Raw genomic sequence first — 18,171 nt, 5'->3', positions numbered from 1 at the left:
CCGGACAGCTTCGAGGTGTCCTTCTGGGTGCCCCCCCTGCCCCCAGTGTCCAACCAGCCTCCCCCTGAGGGGCTTAGAGGAGCCAGGCTGCCTGCGGCTTCGTGGTTTGTGCTCTTTGGGAGGAGATGGCCGAGGTTAGAGGTGCCTGGGATTGCTGTGGTCAGGACAGTTCTACGTCTGCTCAGACCATCCCAGGAGCTGCCCTGTCTGCTCAGACCATCCCAGGAGCTGCCCTGCCGGCTGGTTGGTAGCTGGTGGGTGTGGGGTGCCCCCTGCCGGCCTCACCGTGGATGAGCGTCCATGGCTCTGAGCCTGTGCGTTGCTGGGACCTCCACACTTCTCTAGGAACTGTGTGAGGTCTCCACGACAATGTTAGTAAAAACTGTGTTTATTTTAAACTGGTGTGAGAAGGGCTGGACAGCTAATGTTATTGACTTCTAGGTGATCAGGTTTAACACTATTGGTTAAGGTTATTTTTATATATTTCTTGTGGAAGACTTGATAGTCAAGATGGAAAATAAAGGACAGTAGTTAGGCTTTGTTTTCGAGAAGAAGGCTGAACATGTAAATGTTCTGATGTGGTTGAGGAAACTTGACTTCTCTCTGCACTAATGGGCTTTCCCTGGTTCTCAGGGAGAGTCCTCTGGAAAAGGGTGGGTTGGACCAGTTGCCCCTTTGGGCCCAGCTTGCCCTGATTCAAGGGGTTCGCTTTGTGCAGTCACAGCCCTTGCTGCCTCCAACACCTGTGAAGGGCGGATGGAGTCGGCGTTGGCCAGGCCAGTCAGCCTGTGTCACCACAGCGTCCCTGAGACACCCGTTCCGGGGGAGCAGGGGGATGGGCTGGACTGGCCCTGAATTTGGTGGAAGCAGCCACTTCCAGATGAAAATGAAACATAGTGATCTGGCTTCAGTTAAGTTACAAGAAAAGTAAATGCTTAAATTGTGGCAGCAGCAGTGAGTGGGTTTGTGATAAAAAGCCGTGTGTTTTCTCTGAGGGGGCCTTGCCTTAGTGCATAGAGCCTGGTTTATGTGAGTTCAGAACTTTGAGACTGTCTGGGTTGTTTCATTATCTTGGACCACAAGTAACAGGAAAACAATAAAAGGGCATAAATATTCCAGAGGCAGCCCTGAGAGATGTTTACACACGTCCCCAGGGCCTTTCTTTCCTGAGCCAAGGGAGGCCCGCATAGCCTTTTCTGACAGCCTTGCTTGTAGCCCTCCCCCAGGGCCGCCAACCTGCCTGGACAGCCCAGGAGGTGGACAGTGGGTGAGGTGGAGGTGCCGCCCATCTACTAGGAACAGCAGAGGGATGGGAATGTTTTACTTAGTTTGAACTATATGAAATTGTGGGTGTTCAGCCATTTTGACCTATAAAAACAGCAATTTCAATTTAAAGTTAACAAAAGGAGTCACATCAAGCATCTCTTCATTATCAAATGCTGCAGGGATCACATCTGTCGTGCAGGTGCAGTGCTTAGCCTCCCTGGGGCCAGAGCAGCACCTGGCAGGCAGCAGGTGTGCCAGCCCCACCAGCCCGGCAGGGAAGGACACATCTGTGGTGCAGAAACTCGGGTTTGTGGCATCCAGAGTGTGCTGGTGTGGGGGACGTCCACCCCCAAAGACTCTCCTTGCAGATGGCCAGACCTGGGCTAGAGTGTGGCCGGTGAGTGTGTGTGGTTTTTCCCCACAGGGTGTTTTGACAAAACTTGATGCAACTTGTAAGAACTGGGAGATTTCACATAAAAATGGAAATTTACACCTCTCCTTGAAGAGTGAGCATATCGGCCACACTGGCCTGTATTCCTGCTTGGCCTGCAGGCCGGGGCTGCCAAGAAGACTGTGCTCACCTTTGGCTGTGGTCCCACACTCCTGCACAGGCCTTGGCGGCGGGCAGCTTTGCACAGAGGTGACTGTTTTTGGAGAAGGCATTCTTAAGCATTCACACCTGTACCACAAAGGTGAAAAACAAAGATGGACCAAGGGGGCCACTGGCTTGTGGAAAAATGGGAAAACTTTCTAGTGGAAGGTCATCCCTATGAGATGAGTTGTTTGGCCAGGTGAAGTGAATGTGGGTCACAGGATGTTGTGTCCTAGTCTTGTGCTCAGGGCAGGGCCCTCCTCTCTGTGCCGGTCTCTGGGCTCCTCTCCACTGGCCCAGACGCCTTGCAAAGCAGCTCCGCGCCGGTGTCCCAGGGCCCCACACAGCTCGTTCTCACTGTGGCTGAGAGTCCAGCCACTGCGTACCTGCCTTGTCTCATTTCTGTCTACTTCAGTTGTGTTAGGAAAAGCATTTCTAAAACCATAGGAAGGAACCATTTTCAGGAAGGTGCAAAAATGTGCTGAGGGCCTGCTGATGCAGGTGGAGCAGGCATGTCAGAGTGCAGCATCTGCTGGTCCAGAGCGCAAGCTCCCTGCGAGCAAGTGGATTCTTGCTGCACTGTGAGACCAGGGGCGTTGCTGCCCCCCTTGTTTCATGAGTATTTCTAAGTGTCCAGGGGCCACGGGCAGCAGGTCAGGCCTCCTGGAAGCATCAGGCACAGAATCCTACCATCCACCTCCTGTTTGTCTTTGCGGGAGCAGGGTGTTTGCAGACCGGACATTAAAAGGTTTTACCCTTGAAACATTATTATTAAATAAACAATTTTAACAGCTTGAAATGAGAATATCTCCTTCAAGTAAGAGAAAGGAAGCCAAGTTGCTGGCAAAAATTGGATACAGACGCTGACATGGCAGAACCTCCACGATCTGTTTGTAAAGTGAGTGAGTAACTCAGGCCGTCCTATTGCCGCTAATGTTGCTCAGAACAGTTTTAAAATTAACTTCAAAGCTTACAGGTCATTTTTAATAAAATTTTCAAGAGACATTTTAAAAGAATTCTCAGTGTTGGCAAGCCTTCCTTTTTCTTATTGTTCTCTGAGGATGGATTTGATTTCTGGTACCAGTGAAAATCCATTTAGAGTTAAATCTCATGATGTAGCTGATCAAGTGACTGATACAATTTTGGTGCAAAGTCAAGTGTGATCATTAGTGAGGCTGTTGTTGGAGCTGACACTGCAGAGAAAGACCATGGAGAACCCAGGAAGGGGAGGTGGACAGAGGGCCTGGTCTGTGACGTTAAGGCTCTTGTGATGAGGATATGTTCCTGTTTTGCAATGAACAGACACCCTCTGCTCACATAAACTAATGCTGAAGACAGTTTCAGTAACGTTCTGAGCATCTGTAATCTGTAGACTCCCAAGGTAATGCATTTGAACGTGGCTGGTATTATGACAAAAGTATGCTAAAATCAGATTTTTAAATAAAATTGATAAAAAAACTTTATAAACAATTTTTAGTAACCTTCTAAATAGGCATTAGGATTAGTAATAATGGTGAAGTTTGTTTAGTTTGTTTTTCCTTAGTCCTTAAATATTGGTGTGGTTTGTCGTAGGGAAAAAAAAGTTGTCTTAATTATCCTAATTCCGTGTGCCCTTGTTGAGGAGGTGCCCAGGGCCATCAGCAATGCCAAGGGAGGCAGCTGGGATCCGGCTCTCTTACTCCCCTACCAGCTCCATGACCACGGGGAAGGCACTTGCCCTGGGCCCCTCACACATGAAAGGATTGTGTGTGTGGTTATGGTGTGGTTATGGTGTGTGGTTCCACGTCGCTGTGAGCTTCCTGATTTCCAGGCTGCTTTCTCTTCAAGCCTGATTGCTCCCTGGCTCTACCCACCACCCCCTCAAAGCCCAGGAGGCATCACATTCCTCCTTTTCTGCTTGCTTTTTGGGGCCTGCAGGCCTCCCTGAGCTATTGATTGTTTTGAAAGTATAAAAGATTCCCTTTCTTTTCTTTCCAGGAGAACTTCCTTCATGATTTGTCTTTTTCTTAAGGGATGTTCCCTAGATTGAGTAGAGTTGGGAGGGAAACCGTCTTGAGAAGTCTGATGATGGATTCCCAAGGAGGGTAAAGGGGAAATGCTGGAAAGAACAGTCATTGGTATCTAAGCTGTTTCTCCTGTCTAGGGTGGAAAAGTCAGTCCTACCAAAGCATCTGGATGGTGGAGAGGTTGCCTGGGAAAAGAGAAAACTGATTTTATCAAAAGGCAGAAATGTTGCTGAATATCTAAACATCATATCTGAAATTCTCACCCTGGGACAGGGAGTAAACCGATTTTCAAATATTTGAGGCCATATGATATATTCATTTGGTGGGAGGAACCCTTGGGTAGAAGCTGAAATATCCAGCAATGGCCTTGCTTTACACAAACTGGCTGTGTCACCTCCAATGAGCCATACACCCTCCTTGGGCCTCAATTTCCTTCCATTCAAAATGAGGCTTAGATCAGAGACCTTCAGACTGTGTTTGACCACTTTGACCAAATGTGTAGGAAAACACATTTTACATCACAATCCACAACACTCACATGCAGCTGAGGCAGAACTTTCACCAAACAGTACTTACAATGTACTCAGATATTTTCTGTCTTATCCTGTGGAATGCTGGCTGCAACCCAGTTAAATTGATTTTTCAGCTCTCTAAGAGGCTGCAACTCACAGTTTGAAAAAACACTCTATTGGGTGTTTCCAGCCCTGCACAGAGCTGTTTGTTTCCAGTCCCCAAATCTGACGATGCATGTGGTCCTTTGTGTGTGGAAAGGAGAGTTTAGCTGAGACCTGAACCAAGAAAGTTTGGAGCATGGGGTGGTCTCACATGTGGTCACAGTGCCCATGGACCCAGGTCAACAAGCAGGCTTCAGCTGCAGCTCAGAGCAGAAGCCTGTGAGTCATGGTCACAGATGACTCTCTTTCAGTGCTATAAGCATTGTATCCTTTGGGTGGAAAAAGATCCAAGAGATACAGAAATAAAGACTATAAAAGCACTATGAGCAACTGTATATCAACAAATTGAAAAACCCAGATGAAATGGAAAGATTCCTAGAAATATACCCTACTAAGACTGAATCATGAAGAAATAGAAAATATGAATAGATCTGTTAACTAGTAAGGAGACTGAGTCAATAATCAAAAACCTCCCAACAAAGAAAATTCCTAGACTAGATGGCTTCACTGGTGAATTCTACGAAACATTTAAAGAATGGACACTAATCCTTTTCAGATTCTTCCCCCCAAATTGAAAAGGATGGAACACTTCCTAACTCATTTTATGAGACCAGCATTACCCCAATACCAAAGCAAAACAAAGATGCAACAGGAAAAGAAAACCAAAGACCATTATCCCGTATAAATATTGATGCAAAAATCCTCAACAAAATACTAGCAAACCGAATTCAGCAGCATAATAAAAGGATTATACACCATGACCAAGTGAGGTTTATTCCTGGAATACAAGGATGGTTCCACATTATGAAATCAGTCAGTGTGATAACCCTCATGAAAGGAAAACAAAAACAAAAAAACTACATGATCACCTACCTCATTGATGCAGAAAAAATATCTGACATAATTCAACACACTTTCAAAATAAAAAACACTCAACAAACTAAGATAAAAGGAAACTACCTTAACATAATAAAACTCATCTGTGAAAAGCCCACAGTGAACATCATACTCAACAGTGAAAGGCTGAAAGCTATCCCTCTCAGCTCAGGAACAAGGCAAGGATGCATGCATGCTTTCACCACTTCTGTCCAACACAGTATTTATTCTAAGCTTTAGCTAGAGCAGCAAGGCAAGGAAAAGAAATAGAAGGTATTCCAGTTAGAAAGGAAAAAGTAGAATTATCTCTCTTGGTAGGTGACATGATGTTATATGTAGAAAACCCTAAACATTTCAATTAATTAACAAAGAAACAAAAATTCCACTATAACTAATAAATTCAGCAAAGTTGCAGGACACAGAGTCAGCCCCCTAAAATCAGTTGCATTTCTTTACACTAACAATGAACAATCCATAAAGAAATTAAGAAAACAGTTCAATTTACAATAGCATCAAACTGAGTAAAATACTTAACTGAGGATGTGAAGGGTTTGTACACTGAAAACTATACAGTGCTGCTGAAAGAAATTAGACACAAATAAATGGAAAGACACCTTGCGTTCATGGACCAGAAGACTTGACACTGTTAACATGTCAGTACCACCCAAAGCAGTCTACAGAGTCAGTGTAATCCCTATCAAAATCCCAACGATGTTCTGCAGAGAAAGAAAAGCCCATTCTAAAATTCATGTGCTATCACAAGGGACCCCCCCCACCCCCACCTATACCCAAAATAATACGAAAAGAGAATAACAAAGTTGGATTCACACTTTTTTTTTTAAGCTCTTTATTGGAATATATTTGCTTTACACTCATGTACCACTTTTTGAGGTACACCAAAGTGAATCAGCTGTATTTAAACATATATCCCCATATCCCCTCCCTCCCGCGACTCCCTCCCTGTCCTGGCCCTCTAAGGCATCTCTCATCATCAAGTTGATCTCCTGTTGTTATACAGCAACTTCCCACTAGCTATCTGTTTTACAGTTGGTAGTGTATATGTGTCTATGCTACTCTCTCACTTTGTCCCAGGTTCCCTTTCACCCCCCACCCCAGCCCCGTATCCTCAAGTCCATTCTCTACTTCTTTATCTCCACTCTTGCTCTGTGAATGGGTTCATCAGTACCATTTCTTCAGATTCCATATGTATGTGTGAGCATACAGTATGTATGACAGTCTCTAGGTCTATCCACCTCATTACATACAGTTTAATTTCATTCCTTTTTATGGCTGATTAATATTCCATTGTATATATGTGCCACATCTTCTTTATCCATTCATCTGTTGATGGGCATTTAGGTTGCTTCCATGTCCTGGCTATTGTAAATAGTGCTGCAGTGAACATTATGGTACATGTTTCTTTTTGGATTATGGTTTTCTCTGGGTCTATGCCCAGTAGTGGGATTACTGGGTCATATGGTAGTTCCATTTTTAGTTTTTTAAGGAACCTCCAAATTGTTTTCCATAGTCACTGTGCCAATTTACATTCCCACCAACAGTGCAGGAGGGTTCCCTTTTCTCCACACCCACTCCAACATTTATTGTTTCTAGATGTTTTGATGATGGCCATTCTGACTGGTGTGAGGTGATACCTCCTTGTGGCTTTGACTTGCATTTCTCTAATGATTATTGATGCTGAGCATCTTTTCATGTGTTTGTTAGCCATCTGCATGTCTTCTTTGTAGAAATGTCTATTTAGGTCTTCTGCCCATTTGTGGATTGGGTTATTTGCTTTTTTGGCATTAAGCTGCATGAGCTGCTTATATATTTTGGAGATTAATCCTTTGTCCATTGTTTCATTGGCAATTATTTTTTCCCATTTCTGAGGGTTGCCTTCGTGTCTCGTTTATGGTTTCTTTCACTGTGCAAAAGCTTTTAAGTTTCATTAGGTCGATTTGTTTATTCTCGATTTTATTTCCATTATTCTAGGAGGTGGGTGAAAAAGGATCTTGCTTTGATGGATGTCAGAGTGTTCTGCCTGTGTTTTCCTCTAGGAGTTTTATAGTGTCTGGCCTTACATTTAGGTCTTTAATCCATTTTGAGTTTACTTTTGTGTATGGTGTTAGGAAGTGTTCTAATTTCATTCTTTTACATGTTGCTGTCCAATTTTCCCAGCAACACTTATTGAAGAGGCTTTTTTCCATTGTATACTCGTGCCTCCTTTGTCAAAGATAAGCTGCCCATATGTGCTTGGGTTTACCTCTGAGTTCTCTATTCTGTTCCATTGATCATCCTTTCTATTTTTGTGCCAGTACCATACTGTCTTGATCACTGTGGCCTTATAGTATAGTTTGAAGTCAGGAAGCCTAATTCCACCAACTCCATCTTTCCTTCTCAAGATGCTTTGGCTATTGGGGGTCTTTTGCGTTTCCATACAAATAGTACAATTTCTTGCTCTAGTTCTGTGAAAAATGCCTTTGGTAATTTGATAGGGATTGCGTTGAATCTGTAAATTGCTTTGAGTAAGATAGTCATTTTCACAATATTGATTCTTCTAATCCAAGAACATGCTATGTCCTTCCATCTGTTTGTATCGTCTTTGATTTCTTTCAGCAGTGTCTTATAGTTTTCTGCATACAGGTCTTTTGCCTCCTTAGGCAGGTTTATTCCTAGGTATTTTATTCTTTTTGTTGCAATGGTAAGTGGGAGAGTTTCCTTAATTTCTCTTTCTGCTCTTTCATTGTTAGTGTATAGGAATGCAAGAGATTTCTGTGCATTAATTTTGTATCCTGCTACTTTGCTAAATTCATTGATTAGTGCTAGCAGTTTTGTGGTAGAGTCTTGAGGGTTTTCTATGTATAATATGTCATCTGCAAAGAGTGACAATTTTACTTCTTTTCCAATTTGGATTCCTTTTATTTCATTATCTTCTCTGATTGCTGTGGCTAAAACTACCAAAACTATGTTGAATAATAATGGTGAGGGTGGATACCCCTGTATTGTTCCTGATCTTAGAGGGAATGCTTTCAGTTTTTCACCATTTAGAACGATGTGGGCTATTGGTTTCTCATATATGGCTTTTCCTATGTTGAGGTAATTTCCTTCTATGCCCATTTTCTGGAGAGTTTTTATCATAAATGCATGTTGAATTTTGTCAAAAGCTTTTTCTGCATCTATTGAGATGATCATATGGTTTTTATCCTTCAATTTGTTAATATGGTGTATCACATTGATTTGCGTGTATTGAAGAATCCTTGCATTCCAGGGATAAACCCCACTTGATCATGGTGTATGATCTTTTTAATGTGCTGTTGGATTCTGTTTGCTAGTATTTTGTTGAGGATTTTTGCATTTATATTTATCAGTGATACTGGCCTGTAATTTTCTTTTTTTGTGACATCTTTACCTGGTTTTGGTATCAGGGGGATGGTGGCCTCATAGAATGAGTTTGGGAGTGTTCCTCCTTCTGCTATATTTTGGAAGAGTTTGAGGATAGGTGTTACCTCTCCTCTAAATGTTTGATAGAATTCGCCTGTGAAGCCATCTGGCCCTGGGCTTTTGTTTGTTGGGAGATTTTTAATCACAGTCTCAATTTCCATACTTGTGGTTGGTCTGTTCATATGTTCTTTCTTCCTGGTTTAGTCTTGGAGGATTGTACTTTTCTAAGAATTTATCCATTTCTTCCAGGTTATCCAATTTATTGGCATATAGTTGTTTGTAGTAGTCTCTCATGATCTTTTGTATTTCTGCAGTGTCTGTTGTTACTTCTCCTTTTTCATTTCTAGTTCTGTTGATTTGCGTCTTCTCCTTTTTCGTGATAAATTTGGCTAATGGTTTATCAATTTTGTTTATCTTCTCAAATAACCAGCTTTTAGTTTTATTGATATGTGCTATTGTTACCTTCCTTTCTTTTTTATTTCTGATCTGATCTTTATGATTTCTGCACACTTTGGGGTTTTTTTATTCTTTCTCTAATTGTTTTAGGTGTAAGGTTAGGTTGTTTATTCGATATTTTTCTTGTTTCTTGAGGTAGGGCTGTATTGCTATAAACTTCCCTCTTAGAACTGCTTTTGCTGCATCCCATAGGTTTGGGGTTGTTGTGTTTTCATTGTCCTTTGTTTCTAGGTATTTTTTGATTTCCTCTTTGATTTCTTTAGTGATTTCTTGATTGTTTAATAGCGTATTTTTTAGTTTCCATGTGGTTGTATTTTTTACAGTTTTTCTAGTCTCATGGCATTGTGGTCAGAGAAAACGCTTGATACGATTTCAGTTTTCTTAAATTTACCAAGGCTTGATTTGTGACCCAAGATGTGATCTATCCTGGAGAATGTTCTGTGTGCACTTGAGAAGAAAGTGTATTCTGTAGTGTTTGGATGGAATGTCCTATAAATATCAATTAAGTTGAGATGGTCTCATGTATTATTTAAAGCTTGTGTGTCCTAATTTATTTTGCTTGGATGATCTGTCCATTGATGTAAGTGGGGTGTTAAAGTCTCCTACTGTTATTGTTTTAGTGTCAATTTCCCCTTTATGGCTGTTAGCATTTGCCTTATGTATTGAGGTGCTCCTGTGTTGGGTGCATAGATATTTACAACTGTTATATCTTTTTCTTGGATTGATCCCTTGGTCATTATGTAGTGTCCTTCCTTGTCTCTTGTAAGTCTTTAAAGTCTAATGTGTATGATATGAGTATTGCTACTCCAGCTTTCTTTTGACTTCCATTTTCATGGAATATCTTTTTCCATCCCTTTACTTTCAGTCTATGTGTGTCCCTTGGTTTGAAGTGGGTTTCTTGTAGACAGCATATGTAAGGGTCTTGTTTTTGTATCCATTGAGCCAGTCTGTGTCTTTTGGTTGGAGCATTTAATCCATTTACATTTAAGGTGATTATTGACATGTATGTTCCTATTACCATTTTCTTAATTGTTTTGGGTTTGTTTTTGTAGGTCTTTTCTTTCTCTTGTGTTTCCTGCTTAGAAAAGTTCCTTTAGCACTTGTTGTAAGGCTGCTTTGGTGGTGCTGAATTCTCTTAACTTTTGCTTGTCTGTTTGATTTCTCCGTTGAATCTGAATGAGATTCTTGCTGGGTAGAGTATTCTTGGCTGTAGGTTTTTCTCTCTCAGGACTTTCAGTATATCCTGCCACTCCCTTCCGGCCTGCAGTTTCTGCAGAAAGATCAGCTGTTATCCTTATGGGTTTTCCCTTATATGTTATTTGTTGCTTTTCTCTTGCAGCTTTTAATATTTTTTTTTTGTGTTTAATTTTCGTTTAATTTGATTAATATGTGCCTTGGTGTATTTCTCCTTGGGTTTATTCTGTATGGGACTCTCTGTGCTTCTTGGACTTGATTAATTATTTCCTTTTCCATGTTGGGGAAGTTTTCCACTATAACCTCTTCAAATATTTTCTCAGACCCTTTCTTTTTTTCTTCTTCTTCTGGGATGCCTATGATTCGAATGTTGGTGCGCTTAATGTTGTCACCAAGGTCTCTGAGACTGTCTTCCATTCTTTTTATTCTTTTTTCTCTTTCCTGCTCTGTGGCAGTTATTTCCCCCATTCTGTCTTCCAAGTCACTTATTCATTCTTCCGCCTCAGTTATTCTGCTGTTTATACCATCTAAAGTATTTTTAATTTCGATTTTTATCTATTACTTTTTGCTCTTTAGTTCTGAGTCCTTATTAACTGTTTCTTGTACTTTCTGTATTTTGTTATCAAGATTTTGGATCATCTTTACTGTCATTACTCTGAATTTTTTCAGGCAGTTTTCCTATTTTCTCTTCATTTATTTGGTCTTGTGTATTTTGACCTTGTTCATCTGTGACATATTTTTTTGTCATCTCATTTTCCCCCCACTTTGGATGGGCGGGATTGTCTTCCTGTCCCACTGGGTGTTTGGCCTGAGGTTTCAAGCACTGGAGTTTGTAGGCTGTTGAGTATAGCTGGGTCTTGGTGTTGAGTTGAAAACCTCTGGGAGAACTCACTGTAAAGAATATTCCCTGGGAACTGGGTTTCCCTGTTAGTCCAATATTTTGGACTCAGAGCTCCCACCTCAGGAGCTCAGGCCTGACACTGGGCTTGTGTATCAAGATCCCACAAGCCATGTGGAGCAGGGAAAACAAAAAAACAAACAACAAAAAAAGTAGGAGAACCATCAAACAATAGCAAGATAAAAAATATAATAGGAAACTAACAGATGTGTTAGAAAAAATTAAAAATAAAAAAAGATGGAGCAACAACTGGAAGGTAAAACAACTGCAATAGCCTAAGTGAGTAGGTTGGAAGACAAAAGAAAAAAGCCAGAAAAGGCCTTGGCTGTGGGGACGGGGCTTAGACAAGGGTGGGGGTGGGGGTGGAGGGAAGTTAGGCAATGGGCAGGGCCTATGCTTAGAAAAGGCCCTGGGGGTGGTGGGGAATGGGCCTTAGGCCCAATGAGGCGGAGGGGCCCAGGAATGCCTCCGGTCCTGGGAGCAAAGGACCAGGTCAAGGTACCCAGCAGGCTCCCTGCGCCCGAGTTGGTGGGAAAGATGCTAGGCACCTCCCCTAGTCCTCCAGTCTCAGAGAGTCCCTCCCTCCTTGGGTTTTCTTCTTTCTCACGCCCTCTCTCCTATTCCCCTAGAACCCTCACCGCTGCAGGGGGCACTGAAAGGCAGGAGATCAGACTCTAATGCCCAACAGGCTTCCCAGGGCCAACTGGGCTAGGGTAATGCCTGCGGCACTTCCCCAGGTCTCCCAGTCTGGTAGGGTCCCCGTCTGCCTCTCTTCCTCTCCCCTGCCCCCAACTCTCCTAGGTTCTAAGCAGCTGGAGGGGGCCCAGAGAGTGAAGCACCAGGCTCGGGAGCCCAGTCGGCCTCCCTGGCCAAGAGGGCAGGCAGAATGCCCTCTTGCCTCCCCATCCCCCAGTCTCAAAGCCCCCACCCCCTCCTCTCTGCCTCTCAACCTCCCCTCCCCTCCTCCCTCCTTCCCACACCCGCAGGACCCAGGCAGCCCAGGGGGGCCTTGGAGGGTGGAGGACCCCGCTGGGGAGCCCAGCAGACCCTGTAGCCAGGGAGCTCAGCAGGCCTCCTGGGCAGGAGAAACCCAGTTGCGGTTTCCCCGATCTCCCCAGCCCCCACCTCCAGGTGGGAACCCCCCCCCTCCCCCAGCCAACCCCCAGGGGCGCCAGTCCCGGCCAGCTTCCCCTTCCTTGCCCCTGTCCCTGCTGGCCTCTGGTAACTGTTGTATTTGTGGGGAGACGCGATCTCCGCATCTTCCCATGCCACCATCTTGACTCCACCCCCCCCCCCATGCACATTTCTTGATTTAACAATTTACTACAAAGCTACAGTAACAAAACAGTGTGGTACTGGCATAGAGACAAACATTTAGACCAATAGAATAAAGAGCCCAGAAATAAACTCTCATGTACGGTCACATGATTTTCAACAAGGGGGCCAAGACCATTCAAGGAGAAAGGACAGTCTTTTAAAAAAATGGTGTTTGGAAAACTGCATATTCACTGCAAAATAATGACACTGAATCTTAACTGCTACCATATACAAAAAATTGATTCAAAATGTTAAATGTAGGGACTTCCCTAGTGGTGCGGTGGTTAAGAATCTGCCTGCCAATGCAGGGGACATGGGTTTGAACCCTGGTCCAGGCAGATCCCACATGCCATGGAGCAACTAAGCCTGTGAGCCACAACTACTGAGCCCATGTGCCTAAAGCCCATGCTCTGCAACAACAGAAGCCACTGCAATGAGAAGCCCATGCACTGCAAAGAAGAGTAGCCCCACTTGCCACAACTAGAGAAAGCCTGCGTGCAGCAATTAAGACCCAATGCAGCCCCCCAAGACCCCAAAACAAGCCCCCCCCCCAATGTAAGAGCCAGAACTATAGAACTCTTAAAACAATATGGAAAAAGCTTCATGACATTGGATTTGGCAATGATATCTTGGATCTGACACCAAATGCACAAGCAACCAAAGAAAAAAATAGGTAAGTTGGACTTTAAAAACTTAAACTTGTCAAAGGACACTATCAAGAGAGTGAAAAGGCAACTCCCAGAAAGGGAGAAAATATTTGCAAATCACATATCTGATATCCAAAAAACTGACTCAGTAGGCGGAGAGAAGAAAACCTGCCCTCACCAGTGTGGGTGACCATCCCTTGAGGGCCTGAGTGAAACAAAAAAGTAGAGGAAGAGCAAGTTCATTCTTTCCCCTTTTCTTGCGCTGGGATGTGGATTTTCTCCTGCCCTTGGACATCAGAGCTCCTGGTTTGGGGCCTTTAGAGTCCTGACACATATCAGTGGCCCCCAGTTCTCAGCCCTTCCTTATCTGGACTGAATTACACCACTGGCTTTCCTGGTTCTCCATCTTGCGCATAGCAGACTGTGGGACTCCTCTGCCTCGAGAAACATGTGGCCAATTCCTATAATCAATCAATCTCCTACTGTTTCTGTTTCTCTGGAGAACCCTGACTTAATACACTAATCACACACAAATCAAAACCATACTGAGATACCACATCACACCCACCAGAGAAAATAACAAGTGTTGGCGAGGATGTGATGAAATTGGAACCCTGTGCTTGTTGGTGAGGATGTGAAATGGTACCACTGCTCTGGAAAACAGTAGTTACCCCCCCCCCCCCATTAAACACAGAATTACCATATGATCCAGAAGTTCTACTTCTGGGTGTATCCTCAAAAGAATGAGCAGAGATTCAAAGAGATGTTTGTACACCCCTGTTCAAAGCAGCATTATTCATGATAGCCAAATACCTATGAATAACAAAATATGGTGTGTACCACAACAGAGTATATTATTTAGCCTTAAAAAGGAATGAGATGCTGACAGGTTGCAACATGGATGAATCTTAAAGATATTATGCTCAAAACATAGGCAGAACACTCTTTGACATACATCAAAGCAACATCCTTTGTGACCCACCTCCTAGAATCATGGAAATAAAATCAAGAATAAACGAATGGGACCTCATGAAACTTAAAAGCTTTTGCACAGCAAAAGAAACCATAAACAAGACTAAAAGGCAACCCTCAGAATGGGAAAAAATAATTGCCTATGAAACAACGGACAAAGGATTAACCTCCAAAATATACAAGCAGCTCATGCAGCTTCATACCAAAAAAGCAAATAACCCAATCCACAAATGGGCAGAAGACCTAAATAGACATTTCTCCAAAGAAGACATACAGATGGCCAACAAACACATGAAAAGATGCTCAACATCACTCATCATCAGAGAAATGCAAGTCAAAGCCACAATGAGGTATCACCTCACACCAATCAGAATGGCCATCATCACAAAGTCTGGAAACAACAAATGTTGGAGAGGGTGTGGAGAAAAGGGAACTCTCCTGCACTGTTGGTGGGACTGTAAGTTGGTACAGCCACTATGGAAAACAATTTGGAGGTTCCTTAAAAAACTACAAATAGAACTACCATATGATCCAGTAATCCCACTCCTGGGCATATACCCAAAGAAAACCATAATCCCAAAAGAAACTTGTACCATAATGTTTATTGCAGCACTCTTTACAATAGCCAGGACATGGAAGCAACCTAAATGCCCATCAACAAATGAATGGATACAGAAGATGTGGCATATATATACAATGGAATATTACTCAGCTATAAAAAGGGATGAGATGGAGCTATATGTAATGAGGTGGATAGAACTACAATCTGTCATACATAGTGAAGTAAGTCAGAAAGAGAAGGACAAATATTGTATGCTAACTCACATATATGGAATCTAAAAATGGTACTGATGAACTCAGTGACAAGAACAAGGAAGCAGATACAGAGAATGGACTGGAGAACTCGAGGTATGGGAGGGGGTGGGGGGTGAAGGGGAAACTGAGAAGAAGCGAGAGAGTAGCACAGACATATATATACTACCAACTGTAAAATAGTCAGTGGGAAGTTGTTGTATAACAAAGGGAGTCCAACTCGAGGATGGAAGATGCCTTAGAGGACTGGGGCAGGGAGGGTGGGGGGGACTCGAGGGGGGGGGGGCGTCAAGGAAGGGAGGGAATATGGGGATATGTGTATAAAAACAGTTGATTGAACCTGGTGTACCCCCCAAAAAATAAAATAAAATAATAAAAAAATAAAAATAAATAAATAAATAAATAAATAAATAAGCACCTAAAAAAAAAAAAAAAAAAAAAGATATTATGCTCAGTGAAATGCAGACAGTATTGTATGATTTCTTAGACAAAGTCCCTAGAATAGTCAGATTCATAGAGACAGAAGGTAGAATGGTGGTCAGCAGGTGCTGTCGGGGAGAAGGAATGGGGAGTTAGTGTTTAGTGAGTACAGCATTTCAGTTTGGGAAGAAGACAAATTCTGGAGATGCAGGGGGGTGATAGATGCACAGCAACGTGGATATACTTAATGCCCCAGAACTGTATGCTTTCAAATGATTAAAATAGTAAATGTTATGTATAATTTACCACAACTTTAAAAAAGACAATTTTGATTTTCCACTCACCACCCAGCCCTCAGAAAGTGCCAGATTTAAAAGGAAAAAATCCGGACATTGTGATCTAGTTCTTCAGACGACACAGCTGGATCCTTGGGATCGTAAAGACAGTCCCATTGAAGAGCACATGACTTTTTTTTACCTTTAATGCAGATGTTATAGTGTCAGGCAGGTTCAACTTATGGGAGAACTCTCTGGCCACATGGCTGTTTACCACTCAGGAGGAAAGGAATCTGAAAACACATGTCTTCAAGCCTGTGAGGTCCTGACCTGTCCAGTGTCCCTTTTCCACAAGATGCAGATACACTGGAACCGCTCAGTGTGGCCCAAGGCTTTCGTGGGCCTGGGTCCTGGTGGCCATGCTCCTTGGGGCGCTCACAGAGGCATCTTCAGGGCCACCAGGGAGGCCAGGGCGCCAGAGGTGCTCTGTGGACATGATGTGATGTGAGGAGTCAATGGTTCTCACAAGGAACAGCTACGAGAGACGCAGGGCATGTGGGTTTGCTCAAAGTTCTGTGAACTGCTGTCTTATTTCCCTGCTTATTCCATCATGGTCAGAGGACCCGGCTCCCTGGGAAGGGTGGCGGGGCAGCCGGGCCGTCCCCTCTGAGGCCTAAGCTCAGTGCAGCCGCCAGCGAGCACTTGAGTGAACAGCAGGGGTGGTGGTCAAGGGGAGGAGTGGGCGGCAAGGGGCGTGCTGGTGGTGCAGACCTGTCCCTGTGAAGGTGGACCCTGAAGAAGAGGGGGGCCCATGGGACCCCAACATCCCACTGGAGTAGAGCTGGTGTATTCCCCTGCCCCCGCAGGCCAAGTGGCCAGAGAGATCAGGAGGGCCGCAGGCTGGGGGGGGGGGGGGGGGGGGGGGGGCTGTAGGAGGCCCTCGAAGTGTGTGGATTTGTAAGCAGGGAGGTTGATGTGAATTTGGTGAAATAGGTTCTGAGTGTGTGCAAGACTTGGTGTGGATCTCTTTTAGGCATTTTCCCAGTTTTGCTAATTTCTAGGGAATAAAGCCATTGAGAATGGTTATTGCCATTTTCAGAAATGTGCCACTCCTCTCCTGGGTTCCTTCCTGCCCACTTCATTTGTGCTGTGACTTACGGCTGTCAGGCTGCACCCTGTGCTTGGAGGATGTTCTGTGACGTCTCCTTTGATGCAGAGGAGCATGTCTGGGGATCGGACACCCGGTTTGAGCCACTCTGTCACAGTTACATAGTTGTATAGTCAGACCTAGGGATGCCACGTGCTCGCAGCAAGAGGGGCTGTGCTGGACACAGGCCTGCAGGGAGCAGGGGAGGTTGGCCTGGCTTCTGAAGACCTGGGGCTGTTTGACCTCCCAGGTCTACCTGTGGGTACTTTCAGGTCACAAGAGGCCATGATGGCAGGAGGTCACGTGAGTCCAAAAATACAAGCATTTCTCTACCACCCCCGCCCCTTCTCTTATTGGTCACAACAGCCCAGCAGACCCTGCTACAGCCAACAATTTGGGTTCAAAAGGGATACCACACTGAAGTGCTCTATAGACAAGTTTATAGTGTTAGAAGTGACCCCTAATCACATGCCTACTGTTTGTCACCTTGTCAGTCTGGCTAAACATTTTTGAAAAAAGATACTAAGCAACTAGCTGTCAGGTTACACACGCCTTGTGAGCATTTGTAATTCACCAGAAGATGCCCAGAGGGCTGTTAGGTTTGGGAAACTCAGTTTCAAAGCCACCCCGTGTGGATGGGCAGTGCTTTCCTTCCTGCTGTTAACACACAGCAGCCCCAGCTTGGAAGGCTCAACGATCCCCAAGTTTCAAACACACACGTGTAGAGACTGAAAAATGTTTGATTTCAGACCTATTTCAAGGCTACTGTGGGGAGACCTGAACTGACTTTCATGTGGCCACAACTCCCCTGGAGGTGCAGAAGGTGACAAAGGGCTGGGGCTGTTTGGTTCCAGGTGTTTTACAGCCTGCACTCAGTAGGTGTGATCCCTTGGCTTTGGGAGCTGCTGCATGAAACTAATGATCTTCCTATGATGTCTCCACCCCCCCCCCACCCCACCCCCCCACCGCCAAAGGAAGGGCGCCTGTGGCCTTCAGACGGCTCTGGACCTCGGCTTGCCTCAGAGGTAAGGGGTTGGACATGGACGGGTGTGGATGGCAGGAGATGCGTGGAGGGGGGTAACGAAATCAGTAGACGGGTCAAACTTGTCAGCACAGACGAAGATCAAGGCCTGTGCCTGTAACTTGGTTTAAAAGGTGGGGGAGGGGTCTTCCCTCATCT

General features: G+C 44.2%; 1 protein-coding gene across 14 annotated transcripts in view; it reads left to right on the top strand.

The window, feature by feature from the left end:
* LDLRAD4 (low density lipoprotein receptor class A domain containing 4) overlaps positions 1-18,171 on the top strand; it is a 291,731-nt gene that overhangs the window by 272,066 nt on the left and 1,494 nt on the right. For all 14 annotated transcript variants that reach the window (XM_057698964.1, XM_057698962.1, XM_057698959.1 and 11 more), the window contains one exon: positions 17,966-18,016. In XM_057698964.1, coding sequence (XP_057554947.1) covers positions 17,966-18,016 — 51 coding nt within the window. The remainder of the gene's footprint in view (positions 1-17,965; positions 18,017-18,171) is intronic.

The sequence above is a fragment of the Hippopotamus amphibius genome, chromosome 11, assembly GCF_030028045.1.
Source record: "Hippopotamus amphibius kiboko isolate mHipAmp2 chromosome 11, mHipAmp2.hap2, whole genome shotgun sequence".
In the NCBI taxonomy this organism is placed as follows: Eukaryota; Metazoa; Chordata; class Mammalia; order Artiodactyla; family Hippopotamidae; genus Hippopotamus; species Hippopotamus amphibius.
This window is presented reverse-complemented; position numbering and strand designations above follow the sequence as displayed.